Consider the following 26409-nt stretch of genomic DNA (forward strand, 5'->3'; position numbering starts at 1 on the left):
AAAAATAACTTACCTAAGGTATCCTTTAGATTTTTTACAATAGATGCTTTCCGAGCACTGTTTTTCCTCTCCACATAGTTAGAAGGCACAAAACCCGTTTTATTCATGGAGTTTCGAACTCGCCACCAGGACTTAGAGTCATCCAGAAGCCATAATCTCTCATTCTTCTTGATGTCCAGCTCTTGTTCTTGCTGGGCCACATAATCAAATTTGGCTACTACCACCACTTCTTCTGCCATCTTTCAGCAGCTTCAGCTACACTGCAACCACATATAAAACATTTTTATAAGGTCTAGGAGTAGTCTACATGCTTTTCAAAAAAGATACACGTAAAAACCTAAGAGAACTGAAAGGTTGAAAGGAAAAAATATGAAAAAAAATAAACAAAAACAGGCAATACTAATAACTAATCAAGACAAAACTGGTGTAGCTATATTAATAATACACAAAAAGAGCAAACCATTTAGGCAAACCATTACCAGTAATAAAGAAGTTCACTACACAATTGAAGGTTTTATTAAATATACATAACAGCCAAACTTATATGTACCTATTAACATAGTTCCAAAATAGACTGACAGAACCACAAAAAAAATGTGACAAATCCATTGTCACAGAGGACAATTTTTAACCTTATCTCAGTAATAAGGATACAAAAAAATTAATAAGACTAGATAAGAACTGACATCAAAACCATTGAGTCTGATCTAATAAATAGACACCAATATTACTTCTAAGCAGAATACATATAATGGAACATATATAAAAATTACCAATGTGAGGTGATAAAGTCTCAATAACTTTCATGTACTTGATATCCTACAACCATATTCTCTGACAATCATTATAAAAAGAGCTTGTTAAAAACCTCCTGTTTGGGAACTTCTAAAACTTCATGTGTCAAAGAAGAAATTATAATAGCATTGTGAAAATACTCAGAGGACTAAAATAATAAAAGACTTTATATAATCAAACTTGTCGGATGCAGCAAAAGGAATATATAGAAAGAGATTCTAGTTGTAAATAGTTACATCAGAAAAGAAAACCTTGAAATAAATTAATGAACTGGATGTCTTAAGCAGTTAGAAACACAGAATAATATAAAGTAGAAAAAATGAAATAATACAAATAAAAGTAGAATTTTATGAAACAAACCGATATAGAAGAAAGGCTCAACAGAACAAAAAGGTAATTCTTTGTCATGACTAACAAAATGGACATAGTTCTGGCAAGACTTATAAATGAGAAAAGGAAAAAACACACCCAAATACTAGTAATAAAAAGGGAGTCATAATTACAGATGCTGCAGATATTCAAATCACCTGGCAATATTAAAAATAACTTTATCAATAAATCTGAAACTAAAATATACAAATTCATAGAAAAATAAAAATTAAAAAAGTAGTAATATTTAATCAGTCATTAAGAAATCTTCCCATAATGAACATCTGGACCACTCGGTTTACATGCAAGTTCTATTAAAATTCAAAGAACAAGTAATTCCAATTTATACAAACTCTTTCAGAAGAAAGAAAGGAAAATTACAAGCCTAACTCACTCTTGAATTTATAAGATGAGCTCCCTGCTTTCTTCAGAGAGATTATTTTACATAAACAGCTACCCCGGCTTAACAAGCAAATCAAATAGTTTTGGATCTTGAATTGCATTCTCTTTTCTTTCTTTCTTTTTAAGATTTTATTTATTTATTTGTCAGAGAGAGAGAGAGCACACACGCACAAGTAGGGCGAGCGGTGGGCAGAGGGAGAAGAAGGCTCCCCCCTGAACAGAGAGCCTGATATGGGACTCAATCCCAGGATCCTGGGATCATGACCTGAGCTGAAGGCAGAAGCTTAACCAACTGAGCCACCCAGGTGTCCCAGCATTCTCTTTTCTCAACAACGAAGCAAGTTGTTCAATATTCTCAAAGAAATGCATTTTAATCTACAATTCAACATCCACTAGTATTAAAGCGTAGATACTTTGTGTTTATAAGGTAGATGCTTTTTGGGTGGCATTGCAAGGCCTCAAAAACTACCACACATTCTTCTGAAAGAATGGCTCAAGTATGTACAGCAGTGAAATTAACTAATGCTAAAATAAGAGGATGATGTGGTATTCAAAAAAAATGAACAGAGAAACCAGAAAAATCAATTTGTATTCTTGCATTTTTTTCTGTTTGAAATTACTTGCAAATAAAAAGTTATAATCAAGTCTTAATTATTACTAGCACATGATGCAAAAAATTTACAACAATGAATGATGACTTTCTGAGGCAATAGAAAGCAGAGAGGGTTTTTTTCCAGGCATACTTGAACACTGACTCTGATTCCTTCCCTGTGGGAACCTGCACACACACACCCTTATAATTAATCTATAAATTTAATCCTAGGCCCCAAAGGAATTTATTTTGAAACTTGACAAACTGACTTTAAAATTTATCTAAAAGAGTAATCACATAAAACCGGCAAATGACATTCTATAGAAAATTAGAGTTGATAGGACACTGAAGGTTGTATACCCAGAATTTTCTAGTTTCCTATCAACATCCCAATGATCCTTCCAGTTGTCACCTTACTATTATTATATTAGCCATGCAACTTGTGGGGACTGACCCTAGTTTCTAAGCTGTATTTGGGTTAGTCAAAGCTGTCTCCTCCAATCAAAAGGATAATAAGGGAATGCTACAAATAATCCACACACACGAATTCAACAACTTAGAGGAAATGGACCAATTCTTCAAAAAACACAAAGTACCAAAACACACTCAATATGAAATAGATAATTTGAATAGCCTTGTCACTATGCAGGAAATTAAATTCATAACTTGAAAACTCCAAGTTTTCCCCGCAAAAGAAATCTCCAGGTCTAGATGGCTTCTCAAGAATTCTACCAATTATTTAAAGAATTTACACCAATTCTACATAATCCCTTCTAGAAAATAGCAGAGGGGAAATACTGCCCAATTTATCTTTGAAACTGATATTAACTTATGTCAAAACTACACAACAGTATAAAAAGAGGAAACTAACAATCAATATCCCTCATTAAAACAGATGCAAAAATCCTTAACAAAATACTAGCAAATAGAATTCAGCAGTATATAAAAAGAATTAATACTCCATGACCAAGTAGGGTTTTTTCCAGGGATGCAAAGCTGGTTCAATATATAAAATTAATCAGTATAATTCACCACATTAACAAGCTAAGAAAAATCATATGAGCATATTACTCAATGCAGAAAAAGCATCTGACAAAATTTAACCCCCATGATAAAAGTTCTCAGAAAAACAGAAATAGAAGGGAACTTCCTCAACCTGGTAAATAGGATCTACAAAAAACCTACAGCTAACAACATACTTAATGGTAAAAGACAGATGCCTTCCTCCTACAATCAAGAACAAGGCAGATACCCACTCTCACTATTCTCACTCAACAAAGTGCTGCAAGTTTTAGCAAATTCAGCAAGGCAAGAAAAGGATATAAATGGCATACAGATCAGAAAAGAAGAAATAAAACTCTCCTTATTTGCAGATGACATGACTGATTACAGAGAAGATTCTAAAAGCTACAAAAAAACCCCCAAAAAACAACCCCCCCAAAACCCTCCTAGTACTAACTAGTGAATTCAGCAAGGTCGCAAGACACAAGATGAACATGCAAAAATAAATTGTATTTCTATATACTATCAATGAACACATGGACACCAAAATTTAAAATGCAATACCATTTATAATTACTAAAATAAAAAAGGAAAAAAAATGAAAGAGGTGCAGGGGCGCCTGGGTGGCTCAGTCAGTTAAGCATCTGCCTTTGGCTCAGGTCATGATCCCAGGATCCTGGGATCAAGTCCCACATCAAGCTCTCTGTCCACCTTTTTCTCCCTCTGCCTGCCGCTCCCCCTGCTTGTGCGTGCGTGCTCTCTCTCTCTCTCTGACAAACTCTTAAAAAAAAAAAAAAGAAAGAAAGAAAGAAAAAAGATAATGCTATTCAATATCCAAAACTAAAAGCTGAATTTATTTGCTCCCTGCTCTGTGGGGAGCCTGCTTCTCCCTCTGTTTGTGTTCTCTCTGTCAGATAAATGAATAAAATCTTAAAAAAAAAAAAAAATGAAAGAGTTGCAAACCTAACAAAACATGAAGGAGACTGTACGTTGAAAACTATACAATGCAGATGAAAGAAATTAAAGAAGATCTAAATAAAAGTGTTTTTGAAATGGAAGACTCATAAGGATGCTATTTTTTCCCAAATTGATACATAGGTTTACATAATTCTTATCAAAGTCCCAGCAAAAGTTTTTTGTATATATAGACACTACTATTCTATAATTTAGATGTAAAGGCAAAATAACTAGAATAGCTAAAACATTTTAAAGTCAAAATAAAATGGGGGGAAACTTATTATATAGCTAGAGTAGTCAAGATTGCATGGTATCAGCAAAGAAACAGACATGTATATCAATGGAAAAGAGAACCCAAGGGGCGCCTGGGTGGCTCAGTCAGTTAAGCGTCTACCTTCAGCTCAGGTCATGATCCCAGGGTCCTGGGATTGAATTCTGCATCAGGCTCCTTGCTCAGCAGGGCGCTTGCTTCTCCCTCTGCCTGCCACTCTCCCTGCATGTGCATCCTCTCTCTGGCCCTCTCTCTGATTAAGGTACAAAAAGTAATTCAGTGGGGTGGGGGGAAGCTTTCTCAACAAATGTTGCTAAAGTAAAACGACATCAATAACCCCTGCCCCTGCAAAAAAAGTACAAGACCTAATCTCACACCTTATACAAACACAAACTCAACATGAATGACAACCTTAAATGTAAAATTATGAAACTTTAAGAAAAATATATAGGAGAAAATCTTCAGGATACAGAGCCAGAAAAAGAGTTCTTAAACGTGACACCAAGAGCAAGATCCATAAAGGAAAAACTCAACAGTAGAAAAACAAATTCAGTTAGAAAACGAGCAAAAGACATGCAGACATTCACTGAAGAAGATAAAATAGAGATGGCAAACAAACACATAAAAAGATGTTCATCAGGGCGCCTGGGTGGCTCAGTCATTAAGCGTCTGCCTTCGGCTCAGGTCATGATCCCAGGGTCCTGGGATCGAGCCCCGCATCAGGCTCCCTGCTCCGCGGGAAGCCTGCTTCTCCCTCTCCCACTCCCCCTGCTTGTGTTCCCTCTCTTGCTGTGTCTCTGTCAAATAAGTAAATAAAATCTTTAAAAAAAAAAAAAAAAAAGATGTTCATCATCAGCAGCTATTAAGAAAATGCAAATTAAAACCATGTTGAAATGTCACTACACACCTATCAAAATGGCTAAAATAAAAGAGTAATAATACCAAATGCTGATAAAGATATGCTGAAACTGGATCACTCATACACTGCTGATGAGAATATGTTAAATGACACTGATGCTCTAAAAAGTTTGGCAGCTTCTTATAAAATTAAACATGCAACTACCATACCAAACCAACTGTATTCCTGGCATTTATCCCAGAGAAATGAAGACTTTTACTCACACAAAAACTTTTACATAAATGTTTATATCAACTTTATTTGTAATAACCAAAAACGGTAAACCACTCAGAAGTCCTTCAACAAGAGAATGGTTAAACATACTGTGGTATATTCCATACCAAGGAATATCACTCAGCATTAAAAGGGAAAAAATGATAGATACACACAATAACCTGAATGTATCTCCAAGGAATTACGCTGAGTGACAAAAAAACAAAAACAAAAACAAAACCCCGAAATAATAAAAATACAAAAACAAAACACCAATCCCAAAGTTTATATACTGTGTAACTCCATTTATATGACATTCTTGAAATGACAAAATTATTTTGATTGCCTGGGGTTAAGGAGGGAGTTGGAGTTGGAGGGAAGAGGGGGTGGTTATAAAAGGGCAACATCAGGGATTCTTGTGGTGATGAAAATGTTCTGTCTCTTGACTGTATAAATATTAATATCCTGGTTATTATACTGTACTATACCTTTGCCAGATGTCACCACTGGGAGAAACTAAGTAAGGGAGACACTGGATCTTTTAGTTAAGTTGTAAGATTTCTTATGACTGCATGTAGATCTATAATTATCTCAAAATTAAAAGTTTAAAATAAAATACACTGATTCAAGATAAAAAAGCAAAACAAAAAATAAAATACAGAAATAATATGTTCACATTCCTGAAGTAAGGAAGTCTTTTAATACCATGATTTCAGTGTTAGAAACTATAAAATGAAAAATGTTTAACTTTTATACAGCAAAGGACATTAGTACCTACTGCTGCTGTTAACAAATTATCACAAACTTAGTGACTTAAAACAACACAAATTATCTTACAGCTCTGGAGGTTATAGAGGTATGAAATGGGTCTTATGGGCTAAAATCAAAGTGTCAGCAGTGTTGTGTTGCTTCCGGTGGCTACAGGGGAAAACCTAATCCTTGCCATTTCCAGGTTCTAGAAGCTGCCTACATTCCTTGGCTCATGATTACATCACCCTGACCTTTAGTGTGATCCTCACATCTATTTTGCTCACTTTAACCCTTCTGCCTCCCCCTCATAAGGACCTTTATAATTTACAGTGGGTCCATAACAATAATACAAAATAATCTCCCCATTTCAAAATCCTTAACATATGCAAAGTCTCTTGAACTATGTAAGGTAACATATTCACAGGTTCTGGACAATAGGATGTGTACATCTTTGGGGGAGCCTTTATCATACCTATCACCAACATCAACAAACAATGAGACTAAGTTTAAAAATTGACAAAGAACAAAGAGCAATTATGTAAGAGAAAGGACAAAGATCCTGAATGTTCTTATATAATTAAAGAAATGAAAACGAAAATCAAGGTTTTATTCTTTGTCAGAGTAACAGAAAAAAACCCAAGGCTTATTTTGTAAGAATGTACAAAATAAGCCTTCCACTACATACAATATTGGCATTATTAAACTAAAAATTGATATAAAGCTTAACTTTTTTAATTATGTAAATTTTCAACACATACAAAGTAAGGAATAGTATAATGAACCCCATATCTATCACCCAACTTCAATTATCAATAATCTGACTTTGCAATTCACTGGAATCCTATGATTTCACCTATAAATACAAACAGATAAGAACACATACCCCACAAAAATTGACAAATCAAGGGGTCTTTTACCTTTTTTGCCATGGGCCCCCTCCCCATAGCAAAAAGGTTAAGTCTGGTAAAACCTATAAATCCTCCTCAGAATGAGGTTTTAAATGCATAAAAATATATGACATTGCAAATAAACTATACTGAAATTCAGTTAACATATTTTTTAAAAACTTGTACTGTTAAAAATATTAAGTACTTCTTTATTAAGAGCACCTGCAACAATTCTTTCATTTCATCTGAGTGTATTTAAATAAAAAGTCTTTTATAGTTGGTCTGAACTAGGATCTAAACTAAGTCTGTATATTAATGTTTTATATCTCCTTAATCTATATAACACAGTTCTCTTTCCCCACTATTTTCATGCCATTTATTTGTTGAAGAACCTGGCTTCATTTGTCCTGTAGCACTTCCCACACTGTGCATTGATTGAGGTACATCCTCATGGTATTCCTTTATCTCCCCTATTTCCTGTAAATTGGTAATTTTATCTAGAGGCTTTACTGCCCCACTCCCACCCCAGATTCTTTTGTTGCTGTTCACTGCCCAGATCTACCATTTCCAAAATGATTTGCTAGCTATACCTGCTTTTAGAAATTGCGAATGTTTTACTAAGAACATTTTGATTACACTAATACACAGACCCTACAAGAAAGGCAGAATATATGTTTCTGTGTTTAGAACACCAACTAACTAGATAAACAGTTAGATTCATTTGTTTCCACCTTTTGGAGCTCACTTTATTTTTCCTTTTAAAAATTTAATTATTTTTAAAGTTTATTAATTTATTTAAGTAATCTCTACACCCAGTGTTGATCTCACAAACCCAAGATCAGAAGTTGCATGCTTTTCTGAATGAGCCAGTCAGGTGTCCCTAAAATTTAATTTTATTTCATTATTATATAAAGCATTTAGATGGTTCTAAAAGTATATCAATCAAACAAGGTACATTCAGAGAGTTCTGCTTCCATACTCACCTTCTCTCTCTTTTCTCTCCCTCTCCCTACAGGATAACCATTTTTTATTGGTTTTGGTTTATTGTTGCTTTTCAAAGATGTAAAAGAAAACACATGTAAATTGGAAATTCTAATTTTCACACCCCCTCACAACAAAACATGTACACACACAAAGGGAGGGGCACACTATGTACTGTCTGAACCTTGCGTTAGGCTTAACAATATATCCTGAACATCATTCCACAGCAGTATGAGTTCTTTTCTAATATAACTACTGCACAGTACTTTATCATTATGGAAGAATCTCAGTTCCCTCAACTAGACCTTACTGATGGACAATGAGTTGTTTCCAGCCTTCTGATAAAAACCAGTGCTGCAATGAATAGTCTAATATACATGTCATTTTGTTTTTCTGTTAGTGTACCTTTGGGTTAGAGTCATAGAAGTAAGAATGCTGAATTAAAGCTTAAGGTTTACATACTTTTGTGAGATAGTGCCCAATACCCTGTCCATAGGTTCTTTAACCTTTTATATTTTCCACAATATATGGGAGTGATTATTTCCTCACAGCATTACCAACAAACTATAGATTTTGGATTTCTGCCAGATAAGGAAGAAATGATATTTCAAAGCAGTTTTTAATTGTATTTCTCCATCACAGTGAAATTAAGCACCTTTTCCCAATTTAAGGGACATTTTCTTTTGTTTTTCTGTGTGGACTACCTGTTTACATCTTTTGCCCATTTTCCCAAGGTATGGCTTTTCTTTTCCAATTTTTAGAAGCTCTTTATATAGTAGGAATACTTGCCCTTTGTCTTTGATATAAATTTTTTTCAGTCATGTGTCTTTTTAACTTGGGTTATTATATTTTACGTACAAAATTTTTGAAGACCAACTTGACAGTAATTGTCAAAATCTTACATGCACATTTCTTTGAATCAGCAATCTACATACTACAGGAAAAAATAATGCAAGTATCCAAAGTCATGTGTGTAAGAATGTTCGCTATGGCAATGCTCATAACTGTGAAAAATAAGGAATAAAATGTACACCAAGAGTGTCTAAATTGTAAGTACTGGCATGGTAAAATGACCAATAAATACTAAGCAAAAATGCAAATTCTAAAGCAACAGGATTATAATTCTATTTTTAAAAAAAACTCCCATTCATGTATTTGTTATGTGCATTAAAAAGTTCTGGGAGGATATACATCAAATTGTAAAAGTTGCAGCCTCAGTGAGTGGTAAGACTGGTAAAACTTAGTCCATACTCCACAGATATGTGTGGTTTGAATATTTTACAAAAATATTACTCTACTTTTAAAAAAAAAATTACTATAAAAAGAGAAAACCAACTGAAAACTATAACTAATAGGAACTGGAAGCCAAAACACAAAGTAGGTGTGAGGAAACATGGAGAAAGTATGAGGAAAAAGAAATGAGAGGGAACGGAGGGAAAAAGAAATGAGAGAGAAATAAGGATATAAAGTAAATCTGTTTTATCATAGAATCACAACTAAAACCTATACAATTAGAACCTAAAGCAAAAAAAAAAAAAAAACAACCCACAAGAAACAAAAACATACAAAAACAAAACAAAAAACACTAATAAATTAACTTTCCTTTGATGACTATTTCTTCAGTTAAGTAGCAGATAAAAGAGCTAACTTGAATTCAGAGTCCAGATAATAGAGAAAACTATCTTTAAACAAAGAAATAGGGATATGACAGGCTTACACTACAAGAGAAGCAGCAACTGAGGCCAAATTATTTTAACAGCCATTTCCCTACTGATCTTTTAGTCAAGCTTAGTTCAAATTATATAAATTGAATATGGTATAACTGCACTATTCTTTGATCCAGCCAAGAGGCCTGGTTGTAAAGGTGGTCACTTAACATTCTATATTCTCCTACAAAAGTTTCAGCTCCATGTTTTCAACTACACTCATGAAATTTATAGTTGGACGCTCCTGGACCCTACTCTTGCTTTCAAGAACTGGATTCCTGGCCTTTTGTTTGTGTCCTTGTACCTGGCACCTGAACCCAGGAGCCTTACCAACCAGTGCCCAATTCCTGCCTGATATCAAGTATCAGCTTTCTTTGATAGAACGTGAACTGCCTATTTTGATCCCCACTGATTGCCTGCCCTGCTCTGATAATACAAGTATCATGGACCCTGGAATTGACATCAGTCCCTTTACAGTACTCACATCCTGCTTGCCTTTTCTTCCTGGGATTATTTCCTGATCTCAGTTTGTTTTTCAAATTCACTTCCAATCTCATTCCCAAACTAGACCTATACACACTTGCTGATCATACTCCTGGCCTTTCCTGATCTGGATATTACAAGAATAGGACCAAACTGAAAGTAAAGAACTCAATTATTTCAGTGTCACTAAGGACAATACAGATTTTACTATTCTAGAGACCTGCATAAATTATCACTCTTTATTATTGGAAAGGGATCAGCAGATTAAATTGCAGAATACCTACTGGTTTACAATCAGAGGTCTTTATAACCTTTCACAAAGGCTGGGAGTTGTTAAAAATATGTAACTCTACACCAACGAATGTTTACTGAATGTACATAATTCAGGTATTAACCTAGCATTTCCCTCACAATAATCCTTTGAAGTATTATCCTCACTTTACAAAATATGATATAAAGAAGTTAAATGACTTTTAAACCTTAGAAAATAAGTGGTAGAAACTGGGAGAAAATGCATGTTCTTTTCACCTCCCCAAAATTCATATTTTTTTTTTTTTAATTTTAATTCCAGTACAGATAACACAGTGCTACATTAGTTTCAGGTGTACAATATAGTGATTCAACAGTTCTATTCATTACTCAGTGCTCATCATGATAACTGTACAAGTCGGTGTACTTTTGATTACCATGCTGCTTTTTTCTTTTTTTAAATACTTGTAGCAAGAATTACTATCAAACTCCACTCACTGGGCCAGAGACCCTTGTGGTGTTAGTGAAAGACTTACCTCTCATGTAGCACAATACCTACACTCATGAGTTCACTGGCCAGCCAGTGGCCTCAACTCTAAGCTCTAACAATGTGTAGCACCATGCTGCCTCTTAAAGACCAGAAAATAAGGGTACAGGTTATAAATGCATGGAAACCAACTGCCTACTAAATCAGAAATTCTCAATCTATTTAGTCTCAAAACCCCTTTACATACTTACAAATTGAAGACCCAAAAAGGTTTTGTTTATGTTGGTTACATCGATCAATATTTACCACACTGGGAATTAAAAGTGAAAAAATGTTTGGATATTTTTAAATTCAATTAAATATAATCATATTTAATGCAATACAGAACATTTTTATGAAAATTATATTTTCCCAAACAAAAACATTAGTGAAAAGAGTGCTGCTATATTTTACATTTTTGCAAATCTTTTTAATGCCTGATTTAATAGATTCTCGTATGTTTCTGCATTTAATGTACTGCAACATACTATTCTGGTTGAAAAGAAAACTTGGTGTCACACAAATGTGTAGTTGGAAAAAGAAGAATAGTTTTAAGAGTCTTTTCAGATAATTGTGGATATTCTACACGAAAACTTGACAAGTGGTACAGTTTCTTAAACACTAGTTTGTAATGTGGAATCTAAAACTTTACCAAGTAAACTTTCCCACACAGTTATGTTAAAATTCATTGGCCTAAGTATTTTTAGTTCCAGGGGAAATGGGTGTAAGCCCACTGCAGCCTCTCTCTCCAACTGATTACAACTAAAATCTCCAGAAAAAATACAAAGAATCAGCTCCTGAGGACTCTGAAAGGTAAATAATAACAGGCAGATTGGGAAGGGAAATCAATCTGAAAAAAGACCAATACATCAACAATAAATTTCCTTTTGGTTCTCCCCTTCTGTTTTATTTTCTGGCTTTGACCCAAAGGTAGGCATAACAGGAAATTTAATAGCAGGTACAGTCAGGAAAAAGCTCAAGAGAAGCTCATTAGGCCAAAAAACAGGGGGGAAAGGCTCTTGAAAGTCAGAAGACTGTGGGTTAAATCCTTGAGGTTTTATTTCTTCTTTTTTCCCCCTCTCCCAGTGCTGTCCCCAGGCTAGCCTCAGTTATGGATCTGCACCACTGCCACAATGGTGGAGATGTCACATACAATAAGACCCCAAGAGAAAACCTGTCTTTCTGGATAAAGGAAGATTAAAAGTAACCAGCTGGTAGTGGGAAATAACCACTATCTCACCAATTCACCCTGAAGTTGAGCACAGCCATACCCAGAATTGAGTAACAACATGAAAGACTAAAACTCATAATAAGAAAACCCAACCTTTCTGGTAAAAGGAACCAGGAAGAGGATTGCTGAGGATAGGTAAATATGGGGAAAACTGCCATGAGAAAAGAGCTGGTGAAGGTAATCTATGACAAAGACTCTCTTCTCGAATAGTCAGGCTCCTCTAAGCCCTCTTCTTGGCTAGGCCTCAATCTTGGCCTATAAAAACTGCGGGCTCTTAGCATAAAGACTTTGTCCACACTCCCACACTAAGAGACTTGAACAAACACTAGCATCGTTTCTAATGGGTTAAGGCCACATGCCTTGGATGACAACTCCAGTCCATAAGTCCCTGCATGAGGAAGCTCGATATTGCAAGAATTTACTGTTTGCTCCAGCCCAAACTTGGTGATAGGAAGAGAGGTACCTATAACCCCCTTAGAGCAGTTACTTTAGAAAGCTTGAAATTATAAATATTTCCACTGCCCCTTTGAAATATAAATCTTCTACCACCTAAAGGTGTCTTCTCAGAACTGAGAGCCATCTCTTTAAAATGTAAACATTCAACGGGGCACCTGGGTGGCTCAGCTGGTTAGGTATCTGACTCTTGGTTTTGGTTCAGGTCATGATTTCAGGGCTGTGCGATCAAGCCCCACATTGGGCTCCACGCTGGGTGTGGAGCCTTCTTGGGGTTCTCTCTCTCCCTCTCCACACACACTCCCTCAAATAAATAAATAAATAAACAAATAAATAAAATGTAATAAATAATTAGATAAATAAATAAAATGTAAACATTCAATGAGATATGACTCATTCTTGCTCCCAGTCCCTGTAGAGGGTAGGGGCCCAACTTTGGTGGACACCTTGCTCTAATTTGTACCACATCTCTTGTCATAAAGATAAGTTTGTTTCTCCTCTGGGTAAGTGTCAATTACAAATCCAGATGGCCTAGTCAGGTAGACTAATTAAAAAAGCACTGAAAACTTAAGTACAAAATAACTACCACCCAAGTTCCAGACCATCCCTGACTATTATAGATAACATACAGACTCAAACATTACAGCAAAGGTTTAGAAAATGAAACTGATGCTGGCACTATTGCCCACAAAAAGCAAAAAGATTGGTTTGAATCTAATAAGATTGATGCCTGTTAAAACAACAGCAAAATAAAAATTCTCCAAAGGATTTTAACAGGATCCAAAGTCTCACAAAATTGTATTTAAAATGTCCAGTATACAATCTAAAATTATCCAAAATACAAAGAAGCAGGAAAATCTGGCCAACAAGAGTGGAAGAAAAAGACAACCAACAGATGCCAACCAAGAAATACCCCAGATGTTGGAATTATCAAAAGACTTAAAAGCAGCTGTTATAAAACAAACAACAACAACAACAAAAGCAGCTGTTATAACCATGTTCCATAAGGTAAAGTGAACACTCTTGAAACAGAAAGATAAATCTCATCTGAGAAGGAGAAGCTATTAAACAAAAACAAATGGAAATTTAGAACTAAAAATCACAATATTTGAAATAAAAACTTCACTGGAGAGGCTGAATAGCAGGGTCAAGACAACAGATGTATTAATTTCCTACAGCTGGTGGTTTAAAATAACAAATTAATTGTGATAGATCTAAAGGTATCAATCAAGGACTCAATCAAGGAATCTGAAATCAAGGTGTTAACAGGGCTGTACTACCTCTGAAGGCTCTAGGGAAGAATGTGCACCTTACCTCTTCCAGCTTCTGGTGGCTGTGAGCATTCCCTGTAGCTACATCACTCTAACTCTGCCTCTGTGGCCACACTGCCTCTTCCTCCTCTTCTATTAAATCTCCCCCTGCCTCATTAGGCCACATGTCACTAGATTTGGGGCTCAACAGATAATCCAGGATATTCCCTACCTTTCAAAATCCTTAACATCATTAATCACACCTTTTGCCATGTGAAGTAATATTCATAAATTCCAGGGATTAAGAAATGAATATATCTTTTTGGAGGTTGCCATTCAGCATACTACAACAGAAGAAAGATGATATGAACCTGAAGACAGATCAATACCAATTATCCAAGCTGAAGAACAGAGTAGGGAGAATATTTGGAAAAGGAACAGGGCTTCAAGGACCAAAGGGACAATATCAAAAGAGCTACTATTCATTCTGTGAAGTCCCTAAAGAAAAGATAATGGTACAGAAAAAAATACTTGAAGAAACAGTGGTGGAAATTTCCTGAAAGTCTGCGAAGGACTTAAATTTATAAATTTAAGAAACTAAGCAAACTCCAAACAGGACAAACTGAGACCATGTCCAGGCACATCATAATCTAACTGCTAAAAACCAAAGGTAAAAGGAAAAATCTTGAAAGCAGCCACAGAAGAACAACATAGTATATACATGGCAGTGGTTCTTAATTGGGGATTATGTCACATCCAAGGAGATATTTAACAATGTCTGGAATCAATTTTCATTGTCACAACTATAGAGAAGGGGACAGGATGGTGCTACCAGGGGAGGCCAGGAATACTGCTAAACATCCTATAATAAACAGGACAGCCCTCCACAATAAGGAATAATCCAGTCCAATGTGCTAAGGTTAAGAAAACCTAATATAGGAGCAATTTGAATGACTAAGGATTTTTCATCAGAAACCATGAACTATATCTGAAAAATGCTCAAAGCAAGCAACCAACAACCCAGAATTCTATATGCAGTGAAAATATCCTTCAGGAATGAAATGACATAAAGACATTCTCAGATGAAGAAAAACTAAGCCATTCTGTTGCCCAGTGGACTGCCTCTAATAGAAATGTAAAGGAAGGTCTTAAGGCTAAAAGAAAAGTGATTATCAGAGGGAAACATGAAACTTCAGCAATGAAGGAAAAGCAAAAAAATGGTCAATATCTGGGTGAATATAATAAGATTCTTTTTCATCTCTTAAATTCTTTAAGACACACAAAGCTCTTAAAAGGGAATATTATAATACTAACACGGGGGTTTCACAAATGTAGAATTCATATGACAATTATCATATAAAGTGGGGAGGGCAATGGGACCTATATGGCTGTAAGGTTTTATGTTCTATTTTAAGTGGTAAAATATAAATTCTAGATATACTGTGAAAAGTATATTATAATCTTTAGGGCAATCACTAAAAAAAAAAAAAAAAAAAGGTAGGACAAAGAGATATAACCAAAAACCAGTAGATACAATAAAATGGATACTAAAAAAAAGTGCTCAAATAATCCAAAAGAAGACAAGAAAAGACCAGAGGAACAAAAAAACCCACAAGAAATAGATAACACATAATTAAGCTCAAATATATCAATAATTACATTAAATAAATGATCTTACATTAATTAAAAGACAGAGAGGTGATCAGACAAATTAACAAAGACTCAACTGTCATCAGAAACCTATTTTGAATATAATGATACATAGCATAAAAGTAAAAGGATCATACAAACAGGAATCAAAAGAAAGCTGGAGCTGCTATATAAATATAGACAAAGTAGATTTCTGAACAAGGAAAATTACCGGGTAGAGACACATGAGATAATGGTAAAAAAAGTCAATTCATCAAGATGACATAACAATTCTGAATGTATATATACTTAATAGAGCTGCAAAATATATAAAGCAAAAATGATCAATATGGAAAGAAGTAAATCCACTATTCTTGAAAACTGCAACTACTTTCAGTAATCCATAGAACAAGTAGAAAAGCAGCAAAAAAAATAGATTTAAACATCATCATCAACCAACTGAATCTAACTGACCTTTATACAACACTGAACTCTACGGCAGCATAAATGTCTTTTCAAGTGCACATGGAATATTCACCAAGACAGATATATTCTGGACCATAAAATAAACTTTAATAAATGTGAAAGAATTGATATTGCACAGCATACGTTCTCTTGACTGTGATGGAATTAAACTAGGAAGTCAGTATCAGAAAGATAACTAGAAAATCTTTAAGTATTTGGAAATCAGACAACACACTTCTAAACGACTCATGTATCAAAAAGGAAAACTCAAGAGAAATTAGAAAATATTTTGAACTAAGTAAAAATGAAAACACAACATACAAAAATTTGTTAGATGCAACTAAAGTAGTACTTATAAGGAAATTTATGGTATTAATTGCCATTAATAAAATGTTAGAAAACAAGTCCCAAATCAATAATGTTAAGTTTCTAAGGGGGCACCTGGGTGACTGTCGGTCAAGCATCCAACTCTTGATTTCAGCTCAGGTCTTGATCTCAGGGTCATGAGTTCAAGCCCCACACTGGGCTCCAAAATAAGTAAATAATAACAATAACAATAATAACGTAAGCTTCTGTTGTAAGAAACTAGAAGAAGAGCACATTAAACCCAGAGGAAACAGAAGGAAGGACATAATAAAGATCAGAGATCAGTGAGACTGAAACAAAAATTAGAGAAAACCATTGAAACCAAAGACGTTCTCTGAAAAGACCAAGAAAATTGATAACTCCGTAGCAAGAATGACTAAAAAGACAAATTTACCAATGTCTGAAGTGAAAGAAACATAAAACATAAAAACATACTAAGAGAATACTACTGGTATGGTCTGAATGTGTCTCCCCAAAATTAATGTTGAAACCTTAATCCCCATAAGGTGATAGTTATTAGGAAGTAGGGCCTTTGGGAATGCATTAGTCCCTAAACTGGAGCTCTGAACAATGGGATTAGTACTTTTGTAAAAGAAATCCCACACAGATCCCTAGCCCCTTCCACCATGTGAGGATATAAGAAGCCTGCAACATGGAGGAGGGAGGGGCTCACATGACCATGCTGGCACCCTGATCTCAGACTTCCAGCTTCCAGACCTGTTTTCTGTTCCAGAAATAAGTTTCTGCTATTTATAAGCCACCCAGCCTACAGTATTTTGTTTTACTAGCTCAAACATAGTAAGACAGAAAATTGGTACCAAGAATTGAGGGTGTGGTTGTTAAGAGATACGTAAAAATGTGGGAGTGGCTTTCAACTAGATAATGGGCAGAACCTGGAAGTACACACTAGAAAAATTCTACACTGCCAAGAACAGACTGTTAGGTGCAAATTCTTCTGAAGGCTCAGAAGTGGAGAGCTATAGGGAAAGCCTCAATCCTCTTTTTTTTTAAGATTGTATTTATTTGAGAGAGAGAGGGAGTGCACACACACACAAGTCAGGGGAGGGGCAAAGGGAAAGGGAGAAGCAGACTCCCCACTGAGCGTGGAGCCTGACGCAGGGTTCGATCCCGGGACCCTGAGATCATGACCTGAGTTGCAGTCAGATGCTTAACTAACTGAGCCACACCCAGGTGCCCCAAGCCTCAATCCTCTTAAGAGAATACCTAAGTGCTCATGAACAGAATGTTAGCTGAAATACAGACAGTGTTAAAAAAGGACATCAGGGGGCGCCTGGGTGGCTCAGTCGTTAAGTGTCTGCCTTTGGCTCAGGTCATGATCCCAGGGTCCTGGGATCAAGCCCCGCATCGGGCTCCCTGCTCGGCGGGAAGCCTGCTTCTCCCTCTCCCACTCTCCCTGCTTGTGCTCTCTCTCTTGCTGTGTCTCTCTCTGTCAAATAAATAAATAAAATCTTTATTAAAAAAATAAATAAATAAAAAATAAAAAATAAAAAAGAGACATCAGGCCCAAATTGGAGTTGCTCCTGCTAAGCCCCACAACAACAAACTAAGACTAAGGCTCAATACTTAACATAATTGCAGTTTCAGTCTCTCCCAGATATGTAACCTTTAACCAGTCAATCTGGAATTACCTGGTCAGCACCAGTGAGGTAATCCACCCAACAGACTCTGCCATCCTCCAAAAGGAAGGTGACCTTATCTGAAACAATCCACTCTTTGCTAGAAACTTCCTTCTCCTGCCTCTCTCTGCCTATAAAAATCTTTAATTTTGTATAGCTCTTTGGAACTCCTTTCTATCTGCTAGATGAGATGCTGTCCAATTCATGAATCGTCAAATAAAGCCAGTAAGATCTTTAAATTTACTCAGTTGAATTTTGTTTTTTAACAACAATAAAGGCCAATCTGATGTCTCAGACAGAAATGAGGTACATGTTATTGGAAACGGAAGGAAAAGTGATCCTTGTTATAAGATGGCAAGGCGCTTGGCTGAACTTTAGTCATGTCCTAGTGTTTTGTGGAAGGGTAGAACTTGTAAGGATGAAATGACTGAGGCCATTTCTAAGCAAAGTATTGAAACTGTGGCTTGGCTTCTCTTGAATGCTTATAGTAAACATGGAAAAAAAAATACCTTAAAGATGGAATTGTTAATCAAAAGGGAAATTAATTTAAAAGGTAGAAAATTCTCAGCCTGCTATAGTGCAGAAAAAATGAGAAACACATTCAGAACCAAACACTAAGAGTGTTCTAAGAGGCAAGATCCTTTGACAGAGATTAGTATGGGTATGAACATCAGATTCAATCAACCGCCCCAGCAGGAAGCAGCCAATCTGAACTCGAAAGAGACAAGAAGGAATTAAGAAAGATTGTCAAGTTTTCTTGATTGTACAGGATGCAACCACAGAACTATTCCACTGCAAACATGAGCTATTCTTCAAGACAAGGGAAGAAGGACCCAAAAGGTGGCTCAGAGATCATTAAGGCTGCTTCCCCCATTTCAAAAGAGGAGGCTATCACCCGGGTTTCAACAGGCCGGATGACTCCCCGCCCAAAGCTGTGGAGGCCAGGCCAGTAGAGCGACTGGTATATTATTCCGCCCTAAGGAGCACTGCCTCAAGCTGTGCTCAGAAAAGCCATGGAACAAAAATATTTAAATATTTAACATTTTTAAACTGTCAAATACTTGAACAGATACTTCACCAAAGAAGACAGAGGTTTCTCCCACTATCTGAAAGTAGAGCATTCCTATGAAACCTTCCAGAAGCCAAAATGACATGAAGTGAAGCATATCCCCTGCTTTCTTAAAGTTCAAGTCACACCACTTTGCTTTTACTAAAGACCTACATTAGTACCTGTTTTCACCAAACAAAAGAAATCTGAAGAGGATTTTCACTTTTACCAAAAAAAAAAAAAAGCTGTTACCATACTAATATAGGTCTTAAGTGGCATAATGTGAACTTTTGGAAAGAGGGAATACTGTACAAGGATGAAATACAAGCACATGTGAAGATCTTCAACATCATTAGTCATTATAGAAATGCAAATTAAAACCACAAAGTGATATCACAACACAGCAAATTAAATAGCTTCAAAAGATAAGAGAGGTAGTAAAGAAAGAAGAGAAGGGAGGGAGGGGAAAGAGGTAAAGGAGGAGAGAGAGAGGTAACACAAACAGTACCAGGTGCCAGTGAGGATGCAAAACAATGGGGGAACTCATACATTGCTAGTGGGGATGCAAAACAGTATAGCTACTGTTTTATATAGTTACTAAGGGTAACAGTTTAGCAGCTTCTTATAAAGTTAAACATACATTACCATATATGATCTCATCGAACCAGACTCAAAAGGCTATGTATGACATTCTGGACTACAAAGCATGAGGGGTGAAGAACTGTTCTGAATTTAGATGTGGTGATTACATAACTGTGTCAAATCTCAATCACACTCCAAAAAGTGTCAATCTTACTGAATGTAAACTAAAATATATAGCAAAAATATTCACTGCTCAGTCTTGTACTTTAAATGGACCTGTTTATACTCACTTATGATTTTGTATCATCATGCAATATACATTCACTAAGTTTTGCAGATCTTCAAATGTTGACATCTAATTTATTATAAAATATTGCATTCATACAGCCTCTGGAAACTCCAGAGTGAAAATGGAAATTAATATTTCAGTATAATGAAAATAGTCTGGCCTTGTAGACTCCTTAAAAGGTACTTTAAGAACCTCTAGAGAATTGCTAATCTAAATACAGAAATCATAACATCAGGCCAAACACCTAAAAACATATTCTTCCCCAACCTACTTTTACAAATTCATTGGGCATATCTATATATTAAATGACACTAAGTTTGTCAAATCATTTTACCAAATCATATTATGTATGATACGTAAACTATAAGGAAAGATATAGTTTGCTATGTATATAGGCCATGATAAATATGACCATTTTTGGCAAGCCAGTTGTTACATTGGAAAAGTAAGGAAGCAGCTAGTGACAGAAAAAAATTCTAAAGAGAAATCTCTCATGCTAACACAAAGGCAATTTTAGATTCTTTTATAGTTTAACACATAACTTGACAATTTCCTGTTTCTGATAAAAATCAGCAGAGTGACAATACCCAAGTGACTAACTCCGGAAGTTTGGTTGGGTTACAGATCTTTCGGTAAACAATGAAGGGGGAAAAAAATCCCCAAATAACTAACTTCAATGTACTGTAAGTAATGCAAAAAAGACAGGCAATTCATAAGATGATTTTATTCTATTCAATGTTTTAAACCCTACTATCTTATCAAGTAATTTTAATTGTTAAACACTCTTAGAATGAAACAACATGGGTAAGAATCCATCATGGGGAAAATAAAAAATTATAGGCTAGTCTGAAATAAAGGCTCCTTTAAAAATCAAGCTTTTTTTTTTTTTTTAAAGAATAGGTCAAATAAAATGCCATCTTATTCTATTTATTTTTGGAAATATCACTTTGAAAATCCAGTATAAGCAAACACAAAATACAACACAGGCAAAAGTCCCGTGCATATAAAAATTTATTCATTTATTCATTCGACAAAATGTTTACTGAGTAGTTATAGACTAGGAGGACACAGAGCTAAGGCCTGAAAGTAAAAAAAGGCATATCAAGCAAAACATGCTCTCAAAAAATATCAACCGTAGGGGCGCCTGGGTGGCTCAGTTGGTTAAGCGGTTGGCTCTTGATTTCAGCTAAGGTCATAATCTCAGGATCCTGGGATCGAGCCCTTTGTAGGACTCCCCACTGAGTGGGGAGTCTGCTTCAGGATTCTCTCTCCCTCTGCCCCTCCCCCCTAAAATAAATAAATCTTTAAAAAATATCAACTTTAATTCTATTTTTCAACAACTTATTAATGCCTTACATACATAAAGCATTACTCCCTATATGATTATTTTGTCAGGTACCACAAAATTTTACTTATTACTCTGAATTATAGTAAGCTGTACCAAGATCACCTTAAGAACATATCACCATTCTATAATCTGAAGAATATTACATTTTATATAATCTAAAGAAGAAGCCATTATATGTTACCACTGAAGTAAAAGGAATGAAATAATCTTGCTAAAATTGCTAAATGATGAGCAATTATTGTATAATCCACCAACTATGAAAAAATAACATAATAAAGAATTTAATGTCATAATTAATACAACAAATATAAACCATTAACTGATTTAACCCTTACTGTACTACATGGCATTTAAACATAAATGGATGGATGACTGACTGTACTCACTTTTTTTTTCTTAAAGATTTTATTTATTTATTTGAGAGTGAAAGTGAGAGAATGGGCAGGGAAAGCAGCAGAGGGAGAGGGAGAAGCAGACTCCCTGATGAGCCTGGGATCATGACCTGAGTCAAAGGCAGACGCTTAAACGACTGGGCTACCCAGGCGCCCCTGTACTCAGGTTCTTAATGTATATTTTTACAACTGTGGTACATGTGATGGGCTGAACTTTTTCCCGTCCAAAATCCAGATGCTGACATCCTATCCTCTAGTACCTCAGAATGTGACTCTATTTGGAGATAGGGTCTTTAAAGAGCTAATTAAGTAAAATGAGGTCATTAGGGTAGGCCCTTATCCAGTATGACTGGTGTTATTATAAGAAAAGCTGATTAGAATACAGACACACTCTGTGGGAAGACCATATGAAGACACTGGGAGAAGACAACCATCTACAAGTTAGAGAGAGAGGCCCTCAGAAGAAACCAACCCAGATAACAACTTGATCTTAGACTCTAGCAACCACAATTTTGAGACAATAAATTTCTGTTGTTTAAGCCACCCAGTCCATGATACTTTGTTATGGCAGCCCAAGCTAACTAATACACTACAAATAAAATTTACCATCTGAACCATTTTCAAGTGTCCAGTTCAGTGGCATTAAGTACATTCACAATGTTGTACAACCACTATCACTATCCATCTCATGAATAACTTTCATCTTGCAAAACTGAAACTCAATACACTTTAAATGATAACTTTCCAATACAGCCAAACTACCAATTAAAATTAAGTGTAAGAGATGAATAGCCGTTTTTGGGCAGGCATCCTCAAAATATTTAATTCCAATTCACTTTGACTTAAGAAACAACCAGAGGATATGTTCCAGCAAATCAAAGGAGTAAAACAAGAAAAAAGAAGACAAAGGATCTAAGAAGCAGGAAAACCAATGAAGAAAAGCAAAAGGAATTTTCAGAATGCTAGCAAAAGTAAATTAAGATCTGAAGCAGATTAGAATAAATAGTCCAACCTGGAGTAAGATTCCGGAAAAAAAAAAGAAAAAAAAATGGTAAGATTATCTGACAGGACTATGTGAAAAATTATATACAAATACAAATTTTATAGAACTGCTGGAGAGTGTGGGAAGACTTAGATATAAATTCAAAAACAATGAAGAAAATTCTAAATGTGAACCATATAAATTTCTTATAAATTTCAGAAAAACTAAATTACACAAGAAAGACAATTTAATAATAGGAGGTGGGTCAGCTATAAACAATATGTTTCTGTAGTCATAATGATAAAAATTCTGAATATGAATATATAATTTTATTAAGACAATGGGGCTAAGAAAGATTAAGAAAATAAATGGGGGCACCTGGCTGGCTCAGTAGGTAGAGCATGTGACTCCCAATCTCAGGGTTGTGAGTTCAAGCCCACGTTGGGTGTAGAGATTATTTAATAAATACATACATGCATACAAACCCTTATTTATCTTAACAGAAAATCAGTAGATGTCTAAAATTAACGAATCTGGAGATAATACTAACAATTATATGCTTTTTATTTATCAAAGTAATACATGAACGTAGTTTAAAATGTCAAATAATGCTATAAGGCCTATAACAAAAGTAACAGTCCTTTGTTCTCCTCCCGCTTTTTCTTCCTGCTTGTCTCAAGAAGTAATCACTTTCAACTTTTTAAGCTATTGCTTCTGGAACAGCTCAAAAAAGTTTAAAGTGATTACTTCTTGAGGCAAGGGGGTAGAAAAAGGAGAGCAAAGGACTGCTGTTTTTGTTACTAGGCCTTTTAGCACTATTTGAAACTTTAATCTGCATTCATATATTACTTTGATAATTTAAAAAATTAATTTAGAAAACCTCACTGATCCCTTAAAAATCAAAATTAAATCAAAATGTTAAATAGCTAGCTGACTTTTAAGCTGTACCAGTATCTATTTTCTCTTCTTTTCATAATAGTGTCTCAACTTCGTTCTCAGAAACTATCCTCTCCATCCCCACCCCCAATTCTATTTTGACATTCTTTAAGTGGAGTTCCAAGACCTCAGGGGTACTATATGCAATTCATACATGGCCAATCAGAATATTAAATTCCCTTAATTCCTGAGACTAGTGACAAATGGGCTTAAAACTCAAGTTGTTCATTCAGAAAGACTCCTGGGATGTATACAGGGGTTACCGGTAAGATACTCTCTCTTTTCCCAACAGACTTAAACCTGAAAGCAGAGTAAATGTCACCATACAGAACCTGACAATGAAGGTGAGAGGTGCACAGAGATTAGATTCCATTTTTTAAGCCTCCGAATCTAATTATTCCTCAACCTAGAACCTATCTCTGGATATTTCATTTCATAAGCCAAAATTACTTTTCTGTTAAAACAAACAAATAGGGCCAATATATGATAACAGGTACCTGAACAGACTATCAAATTTATTTTTTTGAAGTTTATTTAAGTAAGCTCTACACCCAGCATGGGGCTCCAACTCACAATCCTGAGATCAAGAGTTGCATGCTCTTCCAACTGAGTCAGCCAGGTGCCCCTAGAGTATCAAATTTAAAAGAAAAAAGAAAACTGTATAAGGAAGATTTCAGACAGGGGCGCCTGGGTGGCTCAGTCGGTTAGGCGTCTGCCATCGGCTCAGGTCATGATCCCAGGGTCCTGGGATCAAGCCCTGCATCGGGCTCCCTGCTCAGCGGGAAGCCTGCTTCTCCCTCTCCCTCTGCTGTTCCCCCTGCTTGTGTGCTCTCTTTCTCTCACTCTCTCTGTCAAATAAATAAATAAAATCTAAAAAAAAAAAAAAAGACTTCAGACATAAGAAAAATGCAAAAACAAGAATAAAAAAAATGATGGAGATTAAGGAAACCCAAATACTAGCAAGTATAAATATTCCCAAATTTAACAACTGTGTGTGTGTGTGTGTGTGTGTGTGTGTGTAAACACTCTGGAACAGGTTTAATGTAAGCTGATACTGAACACTATGCGGAGCTTATAAACAACCAAATAACTGATTTTACCAAGCTTTCAACTTGTTTATTATTCATCTTCGGGCCCTACTATGTGCGAGGCACAGTATGAGCTATCCAGCTTACAAAGCTAAATCTTACCCCTAACCCTCACAAACAAACATGTCCTTTACTTAAGAGGAATGGAGCTCAACTAGGTGACTGCACCCTCAAAAACAAAATGGAAGTCAGAAACTAGAGAAAAAGGCCATGACAGTAAATGCAGAAGATTTGGGTTAATCTCTTAGGTCTTTGTTACTATTACCTCTAAAGTGTTTCCATATTTGGCTGTGTGAGCTATAAAAGAGAAGGAATGAGAGGTATGTCTAGATTCTCTAACTAGCCAGCCAAGTTGAAAGAACCCCCAAGGGGTTGTGGATGAAAACAGCTTTAAAAGCACAGAGGAAACTACAGCCTCTGAGATCTGATTGAAGGAAAAAAAGGAGTACAGGAACCAATCCAGGCCTGAAGACAGAACACCCCACACTGTTCTCACAAAACATGAGGTAATGCTCCACAGGTACTTGCAAACCGTTAGATTACCACATACCGAGGGCTAGGTCTTAAGGGATAATTCTCTTCTACATCACTCCATCTAGCTTCCTCAGGCTATCCTTAATCTGCAGGGCTACCACTGCCTTAGTAGTAACGAAAGCAATTGCCTCCTTAAGGGGTCTCTCCATTTCCATTCTCACACTGTTCCCAGTTGGAAGCATTTAGTTTTCTTCTTAGGGGGAAAAAAAAGAGGATCAGAAACAAGAATTCCTCCTTTAAGTGTCTGCTATCTAAACTTGAAGGTCTCAAATGTATTTGCTTTGAGGTATAATCTGGAAAACAAGGGGAAAAAGATTAAGAACTCTTTGAAACTATAATGAAACTTTCTTTTGTAAAGTTATGAGAAGATTCTGGGAAGATGGTGGAGTAGGAAGCACCAAGAATACATCTCCCCACCTAGACAACAATGTACTAGCAGAATCTGTCTGATTTAATGATTTTAGAACTCTGGAGTCTACTCCAAGGCTTGAAACTTCCAGAGGAAGTTATGGGCTGTAAATTTTGGTTAATTTCAGCTCTTAGCTCAGCAATGGCTACACATCTTCCACTCCCCAGGCACATATAAGGTAGCTGTGCATTAGTTCGAAGAACAGCTTGCAGGAACTAAGGTGAGCAGTAAGGATCCTGTCATCCAAATATCAGGGATCTATGTTCTGACAGCTGCATGATGCATCTGATCACTGAGGTGCTGACAAAGAGGCAGTCACTGATGTGTCTGTGTGCACACACATACACACACACACACACCCCAATTATGTAAGCCCTTCTCCCTCAGGCTGAGGGAAATCTAAAGGGCTGGTGCCTTTTTTAACTTTCTCCTTTCAGGAGCTAGACAATAAAGAACTAGTATTAGGGGAATTAAGAAAATCACCACACATATCCCGAAAAAGGCGCAAGTTCTGTGAAGATCTGAGGAAAGTTTAAGTTTATACCTCAAAGTGATTCCTGGCACAGAGACCGCCTACGACAATAAAAACAAAACCCCAGCAAAACCTGGGGAAGAGAGACAATCTGATTTTCAGATTTACCACATAATACTAGATTCAAGCATCCAGTTTTCAACACACACACACACAC

At 35.8% G+C, this 26409-nt stretch overlaps 1 protein-coding gene and 1 non-coding gene across 3 annotated transcripts in view; both read right to left on the bottom strand.

Annotated features, from left to right (window-relative positions):
- The window catches only part of NCK1 (NCK adaptor protein 1), a 76318-nt gene that overhangs the window by 20440 nt on the left and 29469 nt on the right, over window positions 1-26409 (bottom strand). For both annotated transcript variants that reach the window (XM_032408635.1, XM_032408636.1), the window contains exon 2: window positions 14-260. In XM_032408635.1, coding sequence (XP_032264526.1) covers window positions 14-239 — 226 coding nt within the window. In that variant the 5' untranslated portion in view covers window positions 240-260. The remainder of the gene's footprint in view (window positions 1-13; window positions 261-26409) is intronic.
- LOC116635373 lies at window positions 11019-11172 on the bottom strand. The gene has a single exon (XR_004300155.1). It is a non-coding gene; the product is annotated as a small nucleolar RNA SNORA62/SNORA6 family (small nucleolar RNA).

The sequence above is a fragment of the Phoca vitulina genome, unplaced genomic scaffold (genome assembly GCF_004348235.1).
Source record: "Phoca vitulina isolate PV1807 unplaced genomic scaffold, GSC_HSeal_1.0 scaffold10, whole genome shotgun sequence".
Lineage (NCBI taxonomy): Eukaryota > Metazoa > Chordata > Mammalia > Carnivora > Phocidae > Phoca > Phoca vitulina.